General features: G+C 40.1%; 3 protein-coding genes across 4 annotated transcripts in view; 1 reads left to right on the top strand and 2 right to left on the bottom strand.

Moving 5' to 3' along the window:
* Positions 1-14787, bottom strand: part of LOC122667615 (E3 ubiquitin-protein ligase RLIM-like) — a 30711-nt gene extending 15924 nt beyond the window's left edge. The window contains exon 1 of the mRNA XM_043863963.1: positions 14771-14787. The gene's annotated coding sequence lies outside the window, so the exon portion shown is untranslated. The remainder of the gene's footprint in view (positions 1-14770) is intronic.
* Positions 6780-9438, bottom strand: LOC122667616 (F-box/LRR-repeat protein 14). The gene is made up of 2 exons (XM_043863965.1): positions 9352-9438; positions 6780-8537 (listed from the first exon to the last, which is right to left on the bottom strand). The coding sequence occupies exon 2, from the start codon at positions 8479-8481 to the stop codon at positions 7078-7080; it is 1404 nt and encodes a 467-aa protein (XP_043719900.1). The 5' UTR covers positions 8482-8537; positions 9352-9438; the 3' UTR covers positions 6780-7077.
* Positions 14788-17649: 2862 nt separating the features above from the next.
* LOC122667569 (110 kDa U5 small nuclear ribonucleoprotein component CLO) lies at positions 17650-22508 on the top strand. 2 transcript variants are annotated; one of them, XR_006333812.1, is made up of 10 exons: positions 17650-18440; positions 18580-19842; positions 19978-20076; positions 20168-20326; positions 20860-20945; positions 21030-21228; positions 21532-21642; positions 21809-22015; positions 22121-22351; positions 22454-22508. XR_006333812.1 is itself a non-coding variant. In XM_043863899.1 (9 exons), exons 1-9 carry the CDS (start codon positions 17697-17699, stop codon positions 22217-22219), a joined length of 2967 nt encoding a protein of 988 aa, XP_043719834.1. In that variant the 5' UTR covers positions 17650-17696; the 3' UTR covers positions 22220-22387. The 2 variants fall into 2 exon arrangements, 1 of the variants encoding a protein (XP_043719834.1); XM_043863899.1 differs by lacking the exon at positions 22454-22508 and having other exon boundaries at positions 22121-22387.
* Positions 22509-22826: the final 318 nt, after the last annotated feature.

Below are 22826 nucleotides of genomic sequence, written 5' to 3'. Positions count from 1 at the left end.
TTAAGGAGCAACAGGTTCAATCCTTGAAAGAGTGTCTTTTATGTTACTGCGGGGCTAGTGAACAGGAAGTGAACTTCCAAAAATCCTCTATCATATTCAGTCCAAACACTACTCGGAGGTGCAGGTTTTGGCTTTCTCGGATGCTGAAAGTTAAGCTAAAAATGGGCATTCAAAATACTTGGGGCTACTTCTGGACTTTGGGGTGAAAAAATCAGAAATCTTTAAGGAGTTGAGCAACAAGATGTCTAACAAGATTCAAGGGTCGAAGCACAGACTTTTATCACCAGTAGGAAAAGAAACTCTCCTCAAATCTGTAGCCTCTTCAATGGCCACTTTTGCTGAAGCACATATTTTCTTGCCGACTTCCCATCATCACTCGGTTAGAAAGAAGATGGCAAGCTTGTACTGGGGACAGCGAGAAGAGGAACAGAAAACCCACTAGGTATCATGGACGAGGCTTTGTAAATCAAAAGAGCGAGCAGGATTGGGGTTTCGTGACCCAATTATTCACAACCATGCCCTCCTATCCAAGGTCGCTTGGAGACTGTGGGCAAATCCAGATACGCTGTAGGCTCGATTCATTAAAGCAATATACTTTCCACACTCTAATTTCCTTGAGGCTTCAACAAGAAATCGACCCAGCTGGGTACGGAGAAGTATCTTAATAGGCTGGAAAGTTCTATTAGACGGATTATGTTGGCAAGTAGGAAATGGAGAGCAGATTCGAATTTGGGAAAGCAACTGGGTCCCCATCATTCCTAATTTTCGAATTTCTTCTATCAAGCCAACAAACTGTAGACTCAGTACAGTTTCCCAGCTTATTGATACGCCTACTCACACCTGGAATATTCAACTGCTACAAGAGTTGTTCAACCCTGTGGAAGTGGGTGCTATCATGAAGATCAAGCTTCCAGTCGTGCCACGGCTTGACACACTCAGATGGGGCGGAAACAAGAAAGGACTGTACTCTGTTTCTTCAGCCTATCACTTCTTATCCAACCAAAGGGAGCAGAGGCAGCATAGAGAATCACCTCCTACCAGCAACCACAATTGGATGAGCATCACTCCGCCTACTTGGAAGAGATTATGGGCCTCCCAGACCTTACCCAAAATTCGGTCCTTCATGTGGAAAGTGTGTGCTAATGGCTTGGCTTCTGGAGAAAACATGATGAAAAGTAAGATGAATCGAGATCCTAGTTGTAAGAGATGTGGCTGTGCAATCAAAACTGCTGATCATATAACACTAGACTGCCCTTTCGCAAGGGCAGTTTGGTTTGGCAGTAATTTATCCTTTGTAGTGCCTGAGCACGAATCTCCAACCTTGGCGAAGCTCCTACATGTGTGGAATCAGTACAACTTTCCCTCAAAGAAAGTGGGCAATGAGCTTCTCACCCAGGTTTCGTTCATCATATGGTACCTATAGCTTGCTCGAAATGAGCTAAGTTTCAACAACAATGAGTGGTCTCCAGCGGATGTGATCAACAAAGCCCACAAAGCCTGCCAGGAGCTATTGACAACTAACAGAGAAGGATTGACTTTCCATTCGGAGGACCAACATTGGAAGCCCCCTCCTCAGGATCAGCTTAAGATTAATTGCGATGCTACTATGAATCAAGATGCAGATAAAGGAGGTCTAGGAGTGATCATACGGGATTCCTCAAACAATCCTATTATTGCATTGTCAGCCCTAGACACCTTTGACTCCATCTTCTTGGGGGAGAGCTTAGCTATGAGAGCAGAACTTCAAGCAGCGATGGATCTAGACAGCAGCAGCTTCATGGTAGAATCGGACAACTTGACCTTGGTCGAGTTACTAAACAATAGATCCCTGTACCCCCCTAGATACTGCAAATATTATTGAGGACATACGGGTCCTTGCAACGAGGCTAAATGTGTCATCCTTTTCTTGGATCTCTTGGAAAGCGAATAGTGTCGCTGATAACCTAGCTAGGAGGGCCCTCTCTTTGGTAAGCAAGAGTGTTTGGCCCAATTCCACCAGCTGGCTTCTGGAATTGTGTAACCAGGACGCCCCTGTAACTGCTTGCCCTTCTTCTCAATGAATTGGCTACTTACCAAAAAAAAAAAAAAAGGTTATGGGTATGTTCTTACCGAAAAAAAAAAGGTTATGGGCATGGGATGTTTTGTGCTCTGATGTGATTATCTCTAAACGGTGGCTACGAAGCATGATTTTCCTAGTTCAGCAGTTAATGGTGCGATGTCTATTGATGAAGGGCGTCAATGTGTTTTCATCCATTCCGACTGCCAAATGTTGATCAAGTGCTTGTTGGATTATTCAATTATCCCACCTATTGAGGTTTTGCGTTGGGCTCCTCTGTAGCGCGACAGGGAGTGTAGCGCATATCCAACGGCCCACAGTGTTTGGGCACGCAGTACAATACCCCACCTATGTGTTGGGCTACTAGCCTGAGCACTACGGGCCGTCAAATGGTGTGCTACACTCCCTGTCGCACTACAGAGCACCCAAATCTTTGAGACTTCCACTATTATGTTGGGTGTTAGGCTACTTTTTGTCTATCCTTGACTTTGTCTCTTTTTCCTATGTATGTAGAAATAATTATGCTTGTGCCCATGCTATTTCAAAATGGACTTTAGGTTATTCTCACTTGGGGCTGTAGAAGATGTCCTTAAGATTTTATTGAACTTTTTGCTAAGAGAGGCTCTATAAATTTCCCGATTGCAGGATTTTATTGCCAAAAGAAAAAATCATGGCACCTTTGTTTTTTTAATTTTAGGATTAAATTATTTTTAAGGATATTTTCTCTAATTCTGTATTGACAAGTAGTGGCTTCAATGTGGATTCAAACTTTCCACACGGTTAGAAACAATTGGACAAATTAGATTTCCATTAAACCTACTACTACATGGAAAATATGCAAATTTGTACCGAGAAGGCCACTCACCTACCTTTACTCTTATCTTTTAAAATTTTGATATTGATATTGAAAAATCTTATGGATTTTATTTTTTCCTTGGATCATTTTCTATTGAATATTAAGTGGTTAAGATCATCTAATTAGATGGAATTTTCTAATAACTGAATATTTTATTTCTTCTCCGAAATCTCTTAGGTGTGGTACAAAATACTAAATGCTAAGCACTTCTTTCAACTTAATATAGGTATCACTATCAGTGGTCATATTTGTGATCGCCAATATCAATATTGGTATGATACGGATCGCACCATATCAGGTCCATATCGGATGTAAGTTAAAAACTAATTCACTTTTTGGCCAATACTCTCAATCGATATCGGTATCACGTGATGATGATACAATAGTAATTTTTTTTTGGGGGGGGGGGGGGGGCGTGGTGTGGGGGGAGATAAACATACAATATTGATACCTTGATTGATTGGAAAAAGGTCCTCAAAGACCATTTTCTTGTTAGACCAATCCAAATCTTTTATATTATTTGGGGTAAACAAGGCTATTGTATACTCACATACATATTAATATGGAGAAAGGTTATACATGTTGTTAGGGAGTATGTAGCCCTCTCACAGTTTCTCTGCTCCCCCTCCCCCCTATGGCATAGTCAATATAGATTTGGTTAACCTGATGTATTTTGGCTTTCAAAACCAGAACCCCCAAATAATATAAAACTGGTCTTTTGTAAACATACATACTTAGTTTCGTTACGTGATAAGGGATGTAAAATTTTGTGGACAAGTAGACCTCAAGATCCCTTGTTTACATGTCAAATTTCACCCCAAACAAGGTTGGTTTGGTAATCAAGATTACCAATTGGGTGTGTGCAATGCTTGGATTACGAAGATAGTGCGTGCTTGCTGCCATGCTAATACATGGGAGAGCATATGGTTAAATTTCAGTCTGAAATTTGAAATTTGATAGATCACTGAATCAAACTATTCTTATATTTCTCACAGTGATAGTTGCCACGTCAATTTTATGTGGCACAAGTTGGTTTGCTTGTCCATATATATATATATATGGAAAAAGATCCATGCTTGGTGGCATCCCCTAGTCCCCTACACCCTCTCATAGGGAATCATGAAATGACGTCCTTACCCGCTAGGTGTATATCGAGACACTCTCTTCCATTGGCCCAGGCCCTAATGTAGAGACCATGCGACCAAGCAGAGATCTCTTGACATGTTTTAATTGCCCATTGTTTTATTCTCATAAGGTTTTTAAGATAGGGGTATTAAAGGATTTTTAAAATAATTTGAAAGTGATGTCATTATCAAAAGGTTTTATTGTCATGCACAATATTTTTCAAATATATATATGAAATGACACTATTACCCTTATTCGGAAAAAATGGGTTTCATATCAAAAGGGCAAAAAATAACGGTATATTATCCCTGTCGTATGATGATCCGTGTGTACCCCCATCGGTACCTCACACCAGCTTATTGCACACAGGTGATGTGCCTATATATATAAGACTTTTGCTTTAAGAATATTGAGGGAGAATGTTAAATATATGACTCTGTGGAAGGATCAAAGTTTCTCCCAAGAAAAAGACGTTGGAATAGATAATGATATATATATTTTTAATCTAGATAATGAAATGCTTATAAGTTTTTTATTTTTCAAGTATTACTATGCCTACCTACTAACTTTTATTTCTATCAAAAGAAAAACCTACTGCTCACTCTTTATGTCTCTTTCTTATAAATAATGTCAACCTACTAATGAGCATAATAATGAAGTAATAAGCTTGTAAGTATACACGTCTATATTTCTAATAGGAATAGCTTGTTAACTAGTTTGATGACCACACAAAAAAAAATTCAAAACAAAATAAATTAGTATTTAACCAAAATCATCTTCTTTGGAAAATTCCAAATATTTAATGTCATATTGAACAAAATGGACAAGCAAGAGGTATTCATAGCTGTAGACACCTCATTTTGTCACCCGAAGCAGGCTAAACAATGAATCAAGAATGTTTTGAAATATTGCAAGACCCATTTACTTATAGTTCTAGAGGTTTCTCATGCTCACACTCACAACTGTGTCCCAAATCCATATGATTCAAGATCGACTAAAAACGTGTTTTGAAAATCATGGTTATATACTTATATGGCTTTGTCACATAGGTAAGACCTATTCCAAACCCCAACAAATGGTGTAGCCTTGGTTTAGCTAGGGTCACACTTGAACCAAGCCAAAGTCAATCAAAGAGGTTTGCTCAGGCCAGCACTGGTAGTAGATCCACCGGTGCCATCGATACATGGCACCGACACCAGTCAAGCCTCAATGCATGTCAGAATATGGCCATTTGCTGTTTGATTATTTGTGCATTTTCACTTTTGTGGATTCTTGAGTCCATGTTTGATTATTTGTGCAATGGACTTATTTCGCCTTACCTAGACTATAGAGGATGTGATGGAGGCAACCATAAATGTTGGGCCCACCACATCATGAACCTAGGTTGCTTAATGGAGTCTTAAGTTTTTCTTTTTTTTTTTTGGTAAAGTTAATGGAGTCTATAAGTAGATCTCTAAAAATCTCATCAAAAAAGTAGATCTCTAAAAAGTTTGGATGACGAACACTGGTTTGGACGTGTGTAACAACCTAAGTTATAAACAAGAAACTACATAGAAGTTTTAGAGCATTCTTAGAATATCTAGGTAGTCCGTAAGAGTTCCAAGCGAGAGTCTAATCTTTTCCAACAAGTTTCTTGTAGTAGTTTCAACTTGAGCTCCTCCAAATCTGAATTTAGTCTGCGCCAACATCCTGATATTCTTCACAAAAGTCAAAGCTAGGTGAGCCTTATTTCTTTTGGGTTTTACTTCATTCAATGCTATGAGATATTCTCCAGTTACTGAGGGTTCATCGTTATTGCCAATAATGAGGCAACGACGACATGCCAAGAATTGGAGCATGTTTCCATAGTTTCTAATAGAAAACTTATACCATTGTTTAGTTGGTCCTATCATATTTTAAATGTGATTTTCAGGATTTTTTTGTAATCCTTTAGTATTTACCCTCTAATTTCCATGTTCAGCCATTAGTTTTGATATCACATGTTCTTCATTATTAGGTTTCTTTCTTGCCGCCGGTTGATTTTGATTTTCTAACATTTAGATGAGGTTTTTCCGATGGTTGGTCCCTTTCCATTCCATGGTTGCGTGAGTTGTGTTTCTCACTATCTCCATGAGTTTTTGCATGTCTTATCCTAAATAAAGACTTGTTTACCAAAAAAAAGTTTAGATGAGGTTTTTCCGATGTTTTTATTATATTTCATTGCATTTTCATGGTTTTCCATGTTTGGGTCTTTCCCTTTGTTTTCTCATGTTTTCACATGTCTACGTTAATCTAGCTTGCATATAGGGGAATTTGGTAATTTTACATGTGCATGAATTTTCCAAGATTTTTTATTTTTATTTTTGTTATATTTATTCATCAATAAAATGGGAAGTCTTTCTTGATGTCCCTTTGATTGCGTAAGGTTGGTCAATAATTATACCTAAATTATCTAAACTACCTACCTTTCAAGAATCAAGAATTCTACATTTTAGTCAGTAGGATACTTCTTAATTGCTGGATCTTTTCTCCAAGGGTCAGAGAAGATGATGTCGCGAAACAGCAAATTAACTGGAACTCAAATCTCAGTCTCAAGCATGAACTTTCTTCCTATTTGTTAAACCTTTCTCTTACGCTCCCTAGCCTTCTGAACTTTGTTCTAGGCCCCAGGTTGGATGTTCAAGATCTTTAATCTTTAGTATGGGAAGGAAATAAATACACTGCAAACTTTTGGTAAGAAGGGTGAGATTTAGAAATGATATAGCTATACTGGAAGCTGAAGCATACAGTGTCTATAACCTTAAAATTGCTTCAAGATAAATGAGACAACTGGAAAAGTAGTTCACGTACAGACAGACTTCAAACAAATAAGAAAACCAAATTTGGTACAAGAAGACATATAATACACTGCCACATATTCTAACTGTTGAACTGAAAAACATATACAACAAAGTAACAGAGAAGCTGAGGAACCCAGTTACTGTATTTTGTTTTGAAAGCAAATGAGACCATACGAAGCAGTAGGCCTTATTTCTTAACCAACCTTAGGAACCAAGCAGCTTTAGTACATCCATGACAAGTCTTGCTTGTAGGACACAGACCTTGCAGCCCCCTGAATACCCCTCTCAGAAATCTGAGGGCAATCTTCCACGGTCAAAACCTCCAATTTATCTGACCCCACAAGTGGCTTTAGTCCATCGTCAGACACACCCAAGCACTTGGAGAGTGTTAGAACATTCAAACGTGGAAATTGTCCCACGAGCTGCAATCCTTCATCACTGACCTCTTGGCATTTAACTAGTTCCAGGATCTCGAGAAAGTTAGCAGAACAAAGTGCCCCCATCCCATTGTCATTGAAGGAGTACACATGATCAAGGGCTAGAACACGAACTGGACAAAACTGGATCAAAGTAAGGATTCCGCTTAAGCTAAATGAAGAGAAGGAAGGGAACTCCCCATCAGAGAAAGATATCTTCACTGATTCCAGCATAGAACAGTTGTGTGCAACAGCCTCCAGACTCTCATCTGTCAATCTTAATGGGTTGTTCATTAACAGGGGGAGTGAGAAATCCGATGGGACACGGAGCGAGATGGACCGGAGGTTGTTAGATTTCTGGGCCAAGCTCACAATGTCACTGTCCCTAACCCCAACACACATGTCTAAGTGGAGCTTCTGCAAGGCATTGCATTTGTCCAAAACACAAGAAAGTCCCCTTCCAGGATTGATGAGGCAATTCACCAAGCTAAGCTCCTCCATATTATCACAGGGGACCCATTGTTTTTGCCATCGGCCCACAGCTAAGCGATCGTGAACCTTCATGTATCTGTAATTAGCATCAACCTCAAATTGCAACCGTTTCAGTTTCCGCCAACCAGGTCCGAGCTTAACAAGGTCACCCTCTCCAATTGCCCTACAGTTCTTGATTGATAGATTCTCTAGAGTCTCAAGTTTGCCAAGGTATTCTAGCCATTCAACACTGCTCACATTTAAGCATCGGATAAGATGGAGGGTGGTGAGGTTCTTGCAGCCCACAACAATAGATAATATACCAAATCCACTAATCCCAGGGGTGAAATTCAACTTCAAGGCCATAAGCCTTGAGCAAGAAGCCAAGTGGCCGAGTCCAACATCTGTGATGAATGTACAGTAGCTTAGAGTCAGGTCAACAAGGGAAGGGCAGTAACTCGAGAGAATGAGAAGACCTTGGTCATCTAATTGTTTTCCTAACTTGGACATCCAACCAGAGTAAATTATCTCCACCTTTCTCAAGTTGGGGAATCTGTTGCAAAGGGAAGTTAAAGCTTCATTTGCAGGGTCTAATCCACAACCAACACGGAGAAATTCCCTTTGTTCCTTCTCCAATGCATGAAGGCGTTTACATGCTAAAGACACAGAATTCCGGTCTATAATTTTATTGACCCTAGCCAAGATCTCCCAGACTAATTGATCTGGTAGAGCCTCCATTGGAACCAGATTGGGTGCTAACCTCCCCCTCAAAAGAGCAGAAGCTGGAGCTCAACCTGAAATTATGAAAATCCAATACTTATTTTCTTGTACCAAATCTAAAATGCAGGGAGAAGGGAGAGGAGGGGGGGGGGGGGGGCGGCGAGATATGAAAACAAACAAGCTCCACATGATTTTCACAAATGATACCCACTTATGGAAATTTGACCACTTCAGCAACTAAAACATCCCCTCACCCCCTTCTTCAGAAACTTCAATCATGGCAAGAATCAATTTGTATTATATAAGAATTTGAAAAAACCAAAAGAAAATCTTTTTGGGCCCGAATGATGTATCTTCATTCCAAGTTTACCAAATTTCCTGATGAGGCACCTGAGCTTTGATTACTCAAAACAACCAGAGTAATTTTTTTCTCTCTTTCCAGAAATCTATCAGATATACCCCCCTCCAACGGAAGAAAGCCCAGTTTTAGACTTCCCTAATGAAACAAAATTTAACAGAAACCCGAATAAAATTCCGATGTACAAGTCACCCCTTTCGTAGGTTATTTAGATATTGGGCTTCTCTGAATCCACTCATTCATATATCTTATCAAACAAAAAGAAGACAGAAAAGTATAGATGCAGGATCCTCCATTCGATCTAGAAGGGTGGGAGTTTGAGAGATTCGTCGAACAGGAAAAAGAAGCGTTGAAAAGGCCAAATTTTCTCAAATAAGTTCCACACGTCGAAGAAAGCAAACCCATCATAGATTTTTTTTAAAAAAAAATTGAAAATGATCATATTCGCAGATTTAAAAAAAAGACTACACATATTCAAGATCTACAATCACATAAATACCAGATGCAAAGCAAAAGGGGTAGAGACTTACCAGAAGAGAGGAAAAAATCATGACATTTAGCGAGTCTCGAACAACGTCATCTTGAGCTTTGTTTGATTGATACTTGCGTTCAAGCTTTTGAAATGTTTTTACGTTAATTACCCAAAAGAGATATATTTAAAGGAAGGATAGGTTGAAACCGTGAAGTTCTTCCAGGGACCAGAGTTTTCATGTTTCAGAAGAAGGTTTGTTACTCTGCATATAAAACTACTCAAATACCCTTTATTCGATAAAGGCTATTTATTTATAGGGCTCATGTTCTCTTCGCCGCAGCACAGGCTGCGCCCAGACACATGGGCCTGCCACTCAGGGGGCAGGGTGGTCATTGTGCCCACTCCCGTGTGTCTGGGCTAGCCTGTGCCCCCAGCATAAAGAATATTTTCGTAGCCATGTTTGCACCACGTGGCACTTGTTTGGCTTTCTTTTTTTGGGGGGAAAAATGAAATTTATTCATTAGAACGGGAAGAACGCACAATTGTTGGGCATTCGGGCGAGAAGGCTCCTCTGGGCATAGAGTGAAATTTAGTCATATTACCGTACACGTTTCTGACATATCCTTCCTTGCTAAGGAGTCATCATGAATTCTTTCGAGAAAACAATGAAAAGAGCAAGCTTTAAAATACATTGATAAATGCAAGATATCTTCAACAATAGCCTGAAAATGCTGGATGTTGTTGATGTTGTTCCTATCAAATATAAAACGAGCTCTCGACAATCAAATTCCATTAGTAATTTCTCAACACAATCTAAGAGAGCCTCTAACAACCCATTTTTTACCGTCATTGCCTCACCTACTATAATATACTTAAAAGTCGTCTTCTCAGGCATTGCAACTCGGACTTGTCCACGAGAATCTCGAATAATCACCCTTAACCCCCACTCTGATGATCATTTCCCCAAGAGACATCAATGTTAAGCTTATGAAAGAAAGGTGGAGGACACTAGCCCTACACCGTATTCTTGACCTCTGCAATTGGTTGAGTAGAGACATTTTCTCTTAGGGGCTATCGTGCTTGGAGAAACTCTAAGTTCGCTCCTTGAGCGGCTTGAATTACTTCTATTGGGGTTCATGTCTTGGTAGGGGTGTCAACCAGACAGGCTTGGTCGGTCTCGGTCGGACCTAATCGGTCTTAACCAAGTTCAAGCCCTGCACCGTGACCATCCGTTTAGCTAACCGGGCTTGACCGGGCTCAGTCAGTTTTGCACTATAATCGGGTACTAGAATCGGACCTTAACCGAGCTTTAACTGGGTTATAGGCATGTTTAACTCTAGACGGTCTCTAAACGGATTCTAAACGATACAACCCTAAAGGGTTGGACTAGCCCCCCCAAAAAAAGAAGAATATAAATTCCTTCTTCCATGCTTATTTCTTTTCTTTTTATCCATTTCTCAAAAAAAAAAAAAAAACTTAAAATAATATTTTGCAGCTTCTGTAGCCCAATATTAAGGGGTTTTGGAATTGATTATGGGATATTGAAACAATTGTTTCTAAAGTGAAATTTATTTTGCTAGAGAGTTCTCTGTCAGCAAAAATTGTGTGTGATGTGACTACCACAAATTCTAGGAAGCAAATTAAAAAGTTACATTAGTTTTTTATGTGGGCTGGAGGGGATATGTATGACCTATTCAACTGGTGACGCTCATCCACTTAATTAAGTCAGTAAATAAAAGGCCTTGACTTAGCACATGGGCTACCTTACGTGGGCTTTCTCTTTCTAGATGAATCCTGTAAATGTCTGTGTGGACCTTTTGGAATTTGCTGGAAGGTAGAAGCCCAGTAATTACCTTTGCCTAATTAAATTGACAGCTATTCAATGACCCCTTCATGACAAGGATTACCCGTTAATCAAGGGGGTAATCTCTCTGTTACCTCCATTTCTTACAAATGAAATCGTGTTTGTGCTGATCTAATCCAACCAAAATCGGATATATTGAATAATCCTCCATTTCAGTCGGGCAAAGTTGGACTGTAACCAGGCAGGCTAGGTCGAGCCTGGAGTTGATCGGTCCAGCTGGGCGCATGACAAGCTAGGATTGAGAACGATCAATTATTAAACGTCAAGTCTGACACATTTAATAATCAGACCGGGCCGGGCTTGGAATTGACACCCCTACTCGACTGTGCTGCAGCCACAGGGAGGCTATCACTAGATTATAACTTGATTCAAATTTCACATGGAAGCACATGACTCGAACCCGAGAACTCTCTTACGAAGTGATGCCACTAGCTAGTTGAACAAGGGGCCATTGGTTGGGATATCTCATGTTTAATTTATGGGAAAATGTTTCCAGTGGGGGAGTGTGGCACCTACGTGTGCACGTGGGCCAATGGGAGCATGCAAGGTGGGTGATCATTTATGCCTTTCATGGGGGGAAGGCGCGGTTATTTTGCCCCCCCTCTGTGTTTGGACATAGGCGGTACACTCTTCCATAGGAAATGTTTTTCCTTGATTTATTATATTTACCTCTCATATTTCGTAAATGTTAGGTCTGGGGTTTTGTTATATCCAAATGTATCACTGAAAGGGGATGAATTAGTGATGGTTAAAAATGATCTTTCAAAATGTATTTGCAGAATACAATAAAGTAATTCACGATCGCCCACCAAGGAAGAGCACCGACCCCTTACATAATTCAACACAACACCCACTATGTTTGATGCAACAATCTTAACAACGCTTGTCATGCACCCACGTAACAACATTTATAAAGCAACAATAATGAATAATGATAATATGTTTACAATGGAAATTCTAAATACACAAAGTCTACCTTGAGCAAAAGAGTAGTGCCACATCATTCATTGTATGAGGACATACTGACATAGATAGTAAGATTAATTACAAATTCTATTTGTAACCTAAGGAAACTGCCCAGAACTGGCTCAACCACAAGCTTGGAAATCTAAACCCTAACCTAGCCCAAGCACTGAAATTTTCAAGCAACTCGCGGAGCCAAATTTATACCCATCTCACAAATCTCTCTTAATTTCTATCTATTATTATTACATGTATGTGATCTGATAAGAAAAAGAATTCTATCTATTAATTAGTTATTGACAATGAAATTAGAGTCGGCCAAAGTAAATCACACGAGAGAATTCCCGTATTTTTATTCTCTCTTGTTATAGCATGGTGTTGTAACGTAACCTGCAGTGCTGTAGATACTATGTGGCACAACGGGTCCCACATGACCTCTGCATCCATCGCACAATGCGTTACAACACCGTGCTGTAACAGAAGAGGATAATGATTCGAGAATTCCCTCTCCGAAGGTTGCTTCGACAGGAAGAGATGACTAAAATGCGTTACCCAAAAGGGCTTTCCTTCGATAAACGATTAAACAAACGGTGGTTTAGATATGTTTTGTTTGTTTTTTGGTGTTAGATGACGAAACAAATTAAGGTTGACTAGCAGTTGGCCTAACAGAGAGCCCTCCTAGGTTTGTTTTCAGTTTGAAGAAACTACAACTTTTCTTTTCTTTTCTTAACCATTAAGATAAGATTAGTCTGTGTCTAGTTTTCTTTCTTTTAATTGCATGCCGTGCATCCTCTCCAGAATCCAGAGAGAAAAAAGCAACAAATTTCATTCATACCCATCAAGTATGTTCATTTATCAAAGTATTTTAGATCCTCTTTCCCACTTCCTTATTGGCCCAATAACTAAAATTTCTTGCTGCAGCTAGAATATCAGGGCTTTTGAGTGATAATGGGACTTGAGCATTCTCTCGAGCGATTTGGACCACAGAAATGGAAGTGCATGGACGGTGTTGAACATTAATTGTAACTAGAACCTTCTAAAATAATCTCCCTCTCTAGATAAGTCTGAACTCTCAACTGCAAGCGAAGACTTTAATTACCTGCGGACATCCTTTCAATTCACTATATAACTACCAAGTACCAATCCTTCTCTCACTCAGAACTACTCAAATTTCAAGAAGAAGAAGAAGAAGAAGAAGAGGAGAGGATAACACATTGATCAGGAAGATGCATCGCCCTCCACCACCTGAGCCACATCCACATCGTCCACACCATGGTCCGCCACACCCGGAGCCACCACATGCACCCCCTCCGCCAGGTCCTCCTCACCATGGGCATCCCCATCCTCACCCTCCCCCTCCCCCTCCCCCTCCGGCACCTCATGCCCCTCCGCCAGGCCCTCCAGGTCCGCCAGGTCCTCCGGGACCGCACGGCCCTCACCACCCTCGCCATTGTCCGTGATTGTAATTACTAGAAGTCTATGGAGTCTGTATGCTAGCCACTGCTATTTCTTTTAAGTGGTGTATTTTAAGTGTATTAGACTATATGTGTAGCAATGAATAAATTGTGGTCTTTGAGAGTTTTGTAACTTCTTTTAGCTTCTTATGAGGAATTAATGTGTACTATGAAGTGGTTTGGGTATATAGAGGACTGATTAATAAATAGATCATCGATCAATGTGTACTGAGAAAAATAATTGACTGAATCCTCAACCTGATTAACTGGAACTCTGAGAAGGAAAAGAAGTCTCCTGCATCTTCTTCTCTTTTTTAAATATTTTGATGGGCTTGAGATAATTTTTTAAAGGACAAGAGATCTCTACTTGGTCTTGTATGATCGCTACACAAACATCTGGGCCAATTGGTGAGCATCCCTGGGTATCTACTTAAGGGACAGAGGCATCACCTCACGGTGCCCTGTGAGAGGACATAGTAAACACCACTAAATAGAGATCTTTTTTCCCTTTTTTGAAACTTCCATTTTGAACCCTCTTTTCTTTTTCTCTTGATTCAATATAAACTTTGCAAGTAGCATCAAAATAAGTAAATGTCTTAATTAGGACTGGAGGGTCCAGACATTTCTTGTACTCAAATTTTATGTGATTTCTTCCGTATAAATGTAGTGATATGGTTTTATACACACCTTTTAAGGTCTGGAGTATTATACATGCATGTATAGAACGCATGTGACACAATTATGTTACAAAAAAAAGGCAATCAATTATTCAATCCCTAAATTCCCGAAATCCCCTAACTCCCAAATACACTAACTGAGCTCCCCTAACCGTCGTCCTTGAAAAATCAGAATACACCACCGAGGAACCCTAGCGGCCCAACCCCCTTCTTCTCCGACAGAGTGTTTCCAAATGATTTCAGTGGCAGTTGATGATTGAAGCTCTTGAGTATTGATTCAAATACCTCTTGAGTTGAGCCCCTGCCCCTAATGCCCCCTTCTTTTTCTTCTTCGTCTCCATTAAGCCAATGAGAAACGTTTTGTAAATTCTTCTATAAATCTAAACTCATCTCTCTCTCTCTCTCTCTATACATTTGTTGGATAAGGGAAAAAGAACTCTGTATGGGAGTGTGGCCACACCAACACTCCTATGAGTCTATCTCTCTCTTCCCATAGAAAAAGACACCTCTGCCCCCTTGTTTTGAGGAGGAGAGAGAGAGACACACACACATAGGAGTGTTAGCGTAGGCTACACTCCCGGACAGAAAACTACTTCCCATCTTTATATTTCACGTTTCTTGAAGTGTAGCTTTCAACATTCCTGACATCTATTTGTTCTCATTCTAGTAAACACAATCTATGTAGTTGATTGATGTTTATGAAACGCCCTTGCTAGGAATTATGGAAATCACTGTTGTCTGTTGATGATCTGTTTCAAACTTCAACAATTTGATTGGAGGATTTTAATTTAAAGAAAGCAAGTAAGAAACAGCAGATCAACATCTGAAACTATGGAAAAAAGAAGAAGAAAATTGATAATAACTGGTGCAAAATAAGAGAAATGTTAACAATGAAAACCTTGTCGCATAGTGAATTGAGGATTTTTATCACCTACGGTTCCCTGTCCGGTGGTTCCCTAACAAGGGGAGCGAAATGACCATTTCACCCTTGATCGAACACTCTGTCCCAGGTGGGGTCCACCCCCTCTTATTAGAGGCACTAGCGGAATTGTATCGATCAAGGAATCACAGGAGATATATTTCCAATGAATTGATGCTTGTATTAAATACGTATTAAACGCGTACCATATCATTGACATACATATTTTATTGCACCGATTTTTGAAAAGTATTATTGATGTGTATTCCGTTAAATTGTTATATGCATTCGTACCCGTATTATTGCAATTCCCAAACTTACTAACTATGGATGGACCCTAATTAGTTAATTCATATCAAACCGTTTTTGCCATTTATAACGCTACCCTCATACGAACGGTAAAAATACGGGATTGAAATCCGTTTAAAACGCCTTTTACACTCGTATACGCGTTTTAAAATTGAAAGAAAAACGTTAATTTACTTGAACGGTTAAACCTAACCCCTCGCATTTTCGTCCTCATTTCACAGTCTTCTCCACTGTTTCCCTGCTCCCGAAAGCCATTACCATGTTCCTCTGCCCTCACTTTCCCCCTCCCACACTCCCACTCTACTAGCGGCGGCGGCGCTAGGGCTCGCCAGCAGCCAGACTCCAGAGTTAGCGGTGGCCGGTGCTAGGGCCAGAGCTGCAGCACCACAGCTTCTTCCAGTTTCTGGATTTCTTGGAGCCGCAGCGACCGGCGTGCAACTTCCAGGTCCGGGAATCCTTCGAGCAGCAGCCACCTTCGGGAAATAGGTGAAATTCTCTCCTTCTCTCCTTGTGGGCTACAGAGACCTGCGGGTCTGTCTTTTCCCTTTTCCCACTTCTTGCGCATTTATAATGATGCGAATTTATCCAGGGGGTTGCTGGATTATACATAGATGATGGTAGTTTCTATCTTCAGTTTAGAATTTATAACGATGCGAATTAACACAGGTTTTGCTCTGATGATGGGAAAACAGAAGCCGTCATTGACAGTTCTCACTTCTTGCACATAACCGAAACCTAGTAAAATTAAAAAATGGAAATCCAAAAGAGCCCTATCCCCATTTCTATACCTTTGTAATGGTAACATTTGAATTTTATTGAACTTTTGTAGGCGTGCTTTTGTCTTTGTTTAGTAAGGCTCATTGGAATTTGGGATTACGGAGACCTGCGGGTCATTTCTGTACTTTGGTTCTTGTAGTTCTCATTGATGATATGGTCTTTGTACTTCTCATGAATGATGCCAAGTGAAAATGTGTTTCGTGTATTAATTTTTTTTGTCTGTGGGAGTGTTTCATTGTATTCTTGGGTTGCATTTAGGTAATTATTTCCCAATTTATCCTTGTGTATTGACCTTTTTTTGGTCCCATATTGTTCAAATTTAACTGTTTAAAACCCGTACCGCTGTTTTCAATTTTTTGCCGTCCTCAAAGTTTCACCTTATTTTTGACTGTCCCGTTCGCGTCCTAGTCCATTTAAAACATGCCCATACGGAATACCGTTTTTATTCTGTTCACGTTTTAACTATGTACAGAGGAACCATTGAATCTTGCCATTATTTATTTCTTCTCCTTACCAGACTATTATTTATAAATCTTCACTTTAATTTACCATGTTAGAGTTCCTCTTGTTTTTGTAAGTGTAGAAGCTTTATAGGGGAATTCTTTTAGTTACTACCAAAGTTGTGTTGATTTAGGGTAAAAGCGTATGATGCAAGTACAATGAGAGCTACATGAGTGTTAACTAAAGAGGGTCTGGTTGCTGATGTTATTTCTTGAGTTTGCAGTTTGATGGCATGTTATTTCTACCACTCACTTGTTGACTGGTTGAGATGTTCTCCATTCACTGGAGTTATTTTAATTTCTACTCTTGCTTTTAAAATTGTATTTACCTAATTAGTACTACACATTAGATACTGACGACGCCTTATATACAGCCATTATTGGTGAATTTTGATAATTCTATAGTTACCTATAAGCGTCCATTAGTTAAGTTCATTATGTTCTTGTTCTTCTCCTGACCCCACCTATGTTTATTTTTTATCCTAACATGATAAAGACGTGTGAGAGGTGGAAACATTTGTTCAAATAAAGTAGTCCAATAATCATTTAGGGAGACTAATTATGTAGCATTCTTCATGTAATTTTAAGTTTTTAACTTAGAAATTAAACCCAAGTATTTCTGGATGACTGATATCTGCTGCTGAGCAACCTTGTGCTTTCTCTAACTTTGGAGCATGTGGACCAGAATCAGTTAAAGTTGGAGAGCTTCTCAGATTTCTGCGGTTATTGGTTCAAAACTAGGATGACTAAGATGAGAAATTTCCAATCACAGGCCCCTTCCCCTGATTCCCATTTTCAAAATTTTCTTTTCGCGCCCCAAAACTGACTCAACCTGAACTTAAATTTCCAGAACTGGTTATATATCATTGTAGTTGTTGTGGCTTCCTTAGCTATTTTCGAGTTGCACTCATTGAGCCTTCTGTTGCAGATTGTAATCAACATGGATGACAGCTTATATGATGAGTTTGGGAACTATATTGGACCAGACATAGAATCTGATAGAGACTCTGATGTTGGGGAGGATGATGAGGACCTACCTGACAAAGCTGATGAAGAACCACCAGTGTCAGATGACGAGAACACTGCTGCTGCTTCAGCTGGATGGATAACATCTACTAATGATATTGATATGGATAACCAGGTTGTGCTTGCTGAAGACAAGAAGTATTACCCTACTGCAGAAGAGGTATTTGGTGAGGATGTTGAGGCCCTTGTGATGGATGAAGATGAGCAGCCCCTTGAACAACCAATTATAAAACCTGTCCGGAATATTAAATTTGAGTTGGGTGTGAAGGATTCTTCTACCTATGTGGATACGAAATTCCTTCTGGGTCTTATGTCGAACCCCTTGCTGGTTAGGAATGTTGCCCTTGTTGGGCACCTCCAGCATGGTAAAACAGTTTTCATGGACATGCTGATCGAGCAAACCCATCACATCTCAACATTTGATCCAAATAGCGAGAAGCACATGAGGTACACAGACACGAGGATAGATGAGCAAGAGAGGAGGATCTCAATCAAGGCAGTGCCCATGTCTCTTGTTCTTGAGGATAGCAATGCAAAATCCTACTTATGTAATATTATGGACACTCCTGGCCATGTCAATTTCTCCGATGAAATGACTGCGGCTCTCAGACTTGCTGATGGTGCTGTATTGATTGTAGATGCTGCTGAAGGAGTAATGGTGCGTGACTTACCTCAGTTTACTATTCTTTAAAAGGATATTCTCTCGAATGCATGTAAACCAATAGTATTTCTTATCGCAATATTTGTTTCTGAGTAAAGCTGTTAAGTCCAGTAGGTTTATTCTTATTGCGTTGCAGGTAAACACAGAGAGGGCTATACGCCATGCAATTCAAGAACGGCTTCCCATTGTAGTTGTGCTTAACAAGGTTGACAGGCTGATTACAGAATTAAAATTGCCTCCAAAGGATGCTTACCATAAGATAAGGCATACAATTGAAGTCATCAACAACCACATATCTGCCGCCTCTTCTACTGCAGGAGGTGTACAAACCATTGATCCAGCTGCCGGGAATGTTTGCTTTGCAAGTTCAAGTGCTGGTTGGTCCTTCACTTTGCAATCATTTGCTAAACTTTATTCTAAGCTTCATGGGATCCCATTCGATGCTGATAAGTTTGCTAGCCGCCTTTGGGGAGATATGTACTATCATCCTGATGCTAGGGTTTTCAAGAGGAAGCCCCCTGCTAGTGGGGGGGAAAGATCATTTGTGCAGTTTATCCTGGAGCCACTCTATAAAATCTATAGCCAAGTAATTGGAGAACATAAGAAGAGTGTGGAGTCAACTCTTGCTGAACTTGGTGTCACACTTAGCAATGCGGCATACAAGTTAAATGTTAGACCCTTGCTAAGGCTGGCCTGTAGCTCAGTTTTTGGTACTGCAACGGGGTTTACGGATATGCTAGTTAATCACATCCCATCAGCCAAGGATGCTGCACCTAAGAAGGTGGAACATATATATACAGGACCCAAAGACTCATCGGTTTACGAGGCCATGGAAAACTGTGATCCTTATGGTCCACTTATGATTAATGTCACAAAACTTTATCCCAAGTCTGATTGCAGTGTATTTGATGCTTTTGGTAGAGTCTACAGTGGTGAGATCCAAACTGGACAGACTGTACGTGTATTAGGTGAAGGTTACTCTCCAGATGATGAAGAGGACATGACCATAAAAGAAGTAACAAAGTTATGGGTTTATCAATCTCGTTACAGGATACCCATAAGCAAGGCTCCTCCTGGCTCTTGGGTTCTCATTGAAGGTGTGGATGCTTCAATTATGAAGACTGCTACACTTTGCAATGTGGACTATGATGAAGATTTGTATATATTCCGGCCTCTTAAGTTCAATACTCTCCCTGTTGTCAAGACTGCAACTGAACCTTTGAATCCAAGTGAGTTACCCAAGATGGTGGAAGGTCTTAGGAAAATCAGTAAGAGCTATCCTTTGGCAATTACGAAGGTCGAGGAGTCTGGTGAGCATACCATTTTGGGTACTGGAGAGTTATATTTGGACTCTATAATGAAAGACCTTAGGGAGCTCTATTCTGAAGTGGAAGTTAAGGTATTGCTATGATCTCACTCGTGCTTTCCTTCAACTTCTCTTGGTAAAAATATGAAGGAACTTTCTCATTAAACAGATTTCTGTTTTATGTGCCCTTCCACACCTGATGTCTGACATGTTTTGGGGTCGATATAGGTCGCAGATCCTGTTGTGTCATTCTGTGAGACAGTGGTGGAGTCTTCATCAATGAAATGTTTTGCTGAAACACCGAACAAAAAGAACAAAATAACCATGGTAGGGAAGTCAATATTTCTGGTTATTTCTGATACTGTGGATCTTGACAATAGTCTTATTTGGTGACCTTTTAATCTTTTTCGTATTTTAGATTGCAGAGCCCCTGGAAAAGGGACTTGCAGAGGATATTGAGAATGGTGTTGTAAGCATTGATTGGCCTAAAAAGAAACTTGGCGATTTCTTCCAAACAAAATATGATTGGGATCTACTTGCAGCACGGTCTATTTGGGCATTCGGGCCTGATAAGCAGGTAATATGAATATGAGTTCTATGTAGCATGGCTGCTGTATAGCTAGTTTTAGCTTGAAGGCGCTGCTCTTCTCCCCCTCCCTCCCATCCCTCTCGTCCATAATTTCAATCATTTTGAATTTGGTACTTATGCTTGGTCATGAATCCAAATTCTTAATTATCGTGTTCTCGTTATCCTCTCCCTCTTTGGAAATCTGCAGTCCTTTTGCCTATTTTGTAAACTCTGAATCCGTTCCAGTTTGAAAGGAGAGAAATCAGGCTAGTTCCAAATTTAGTTTTATGCCTTATTTGCAAAAAATACACATGCTGTACATATCCTGTGTGTGCTTAATACCATCTCTATTGGTAATGGCAGGATCTCTCCAGTCTGGCAAGAGGCGATTTTTCAAATTCAGTTTCTTAGATTGTTTTGTTTTGTTTTTTTTTTTTGGGGGGGGGGGCGGGGGAGGGAGGGGTTTGGAGAGGGGTGGTGTTGGTGTGTGGTCTTCACACTCTTCCTGTTTCGAAATAATATGACTTAAAATTTGCTTGCAGGGACCTAACATTTTATTAGATGATACTCTTCCAAGTGAAGTTGACAAAAACTTGCTGAATGCAGTCAAGGATTCCATTGTTCAAGGGTAAAATAATTGTTGCCTTACGTTTCCTTTCTGTATCATGTTCCTGCTTCTTTGATTTCTTATAGGTGTTGTTGTGCGGACCAGTTTCCAGTGGGGTGCTCGAGAAGGACCACTCTGTGATGAACCCATCAGAAATGTAAAATTCAAGATTGTTGATGCAAGGATTGCTCCTGAGCCTTTGCATCGGGGCACTGGTCAAATCATTCCAACTGCTCGACGGGTGGCTTATTCAGCATTCCTCATGGCAACTCCAAGGCTCATGGAACCTGTATACTATGTAGAGGTATATACAGGCTAGTATTCAGAAAACATATATCATAAATATTGAAGTATAGAAATTCAGAAGGGACAGGTTTTTGTACACGGCCATTTATGGTACACGGTCGTGTTTTCAACCATTAGATGGGCATGACCGTGTACAATACACAGCTTCTCATCCCTATCCAATGGTTGAAGGCACGGTTGTGCACCATGCACGACCGTGTACGAAACCTTTTGCCAATACATATATTGAATTATCTAAAAAAAATCTTATTTAACTCTGTTTATGGTGGCTTTTATCAATTATTTGTGTCTGCTGTGTCAGATCCAAACCCCAATAGACTGTGTATCTGCAATCTACACAGTGTTATCTCGTAGGCGTGGACATGTTACGGCTGACGTTCCTCAACCGGGAACTCCTGCTTACCTTGTCAAGGTTTGGTGATGAAACAATTCTTGTAGTGTTTGGTGATACTTCTATGTGTATTTTATGTCGACAAAACCATGTCCTTTATTTGTAGTTAATCTTTCTGCCGTGTCCCTGTATGCATGGATGCTAGTTTATGTGATTGTGACTTCCTTTCTTTTTCTGTGAACTGTAGGCATTTTTACCAGTGATAGAATCCTTTGGGTTTGAGACAGACTTAAGGTACCATACTCAAGGACAGGCATTTTCCCTCTCTGCATTTGACCATTGGGCTATAGTTCCTGGAGATCCCCTTGACAAAAGCATAGTCCTGCGACCCCTCGAACCTGCACCCATTCAGCACCTTGCACGAGAATTCATGGTGAAGACAAGGCGTCGGAAGGTAATGTTCTTGTAAAACAGCAGCTCTTTCTTTTAATATTGTCAAATCTAGCAGCTATAACCTAATGCTAACAACTTATGTTTGTTTGACATTGTCAAATGACAGGGAATGAGTGAAGATGTTAGCATAAATAAGTTTTTTGACGAAGCTATGGTGGTGGAGCTGGCTCAGCAGGCCGCGGAGCTTCATCAGCAGATGATATGAATAGCAAGTTAGGATGGAGATGGATGAAGCTATGGTGTTTGGTCTGGCTCTGCATGCAGATGAGCTTTGTCAAAGTACTGAGGTGTAGGGGCTCAGCGGATGTTCTGTTTTATTTTATGCTTTCAAGTGATAGTAAATGTAGCATGGCTTTTTGTTTTCATACTGAAAGCCTTACCTCTGCATGAACCACCACCCACTCCTTAAACCTTCCATATTGTTTTTGTTTCTCCTAAGTTTTTTTGAGGCTGAGATTGGATCCAGTAAAGAATGGTATGTTCATTGTAGAAACTTCATACAGCATCATGCTCCAAATATTGACATTTTTTTGTGAAGAAAGCCAAAATTGCTGCCTCACCCCTATAAAATAAAAAAGAGTAAATTACTCAGACCTCCCGTGTACTAGACCTAAAATACAATCCACTCCCCTGTGATGTTCAAAATTACTTCCGTCCCTCTTTTGGCTGATGGTGTTAATATGAAATGCAAAAGATAATTTTAATCCCCCCCCCCCCCCAAGTAAACCTCAACCCTCTCAATCCATATTTGAACCCTTAAGATCTGCAAGGCCTGCAACTACCTCATTCCTCTTCATCTCTTAATCATGCAA

Source organism: Telopea speciosissima, chromosome 7 (genome assembly GCF_018873765.1).
Source record: "Telopea speciosissima isolate NSW1024214 ecotype Mountain lineage chromosome 7, Tspe_v1, whole genome shotgun sequence".
Classification (NCBI taxonomy): Eukaryota; Viridiplantae; Streptophyta; class Magnoliopsida; order Proteales; family Proteaceae; genus Telopea; species Telopea speciosissima.
Note: the sequence above shows the minus strand (reverse complement) of the source record. Positions and strands in the feature narration are given on the sequence as shown.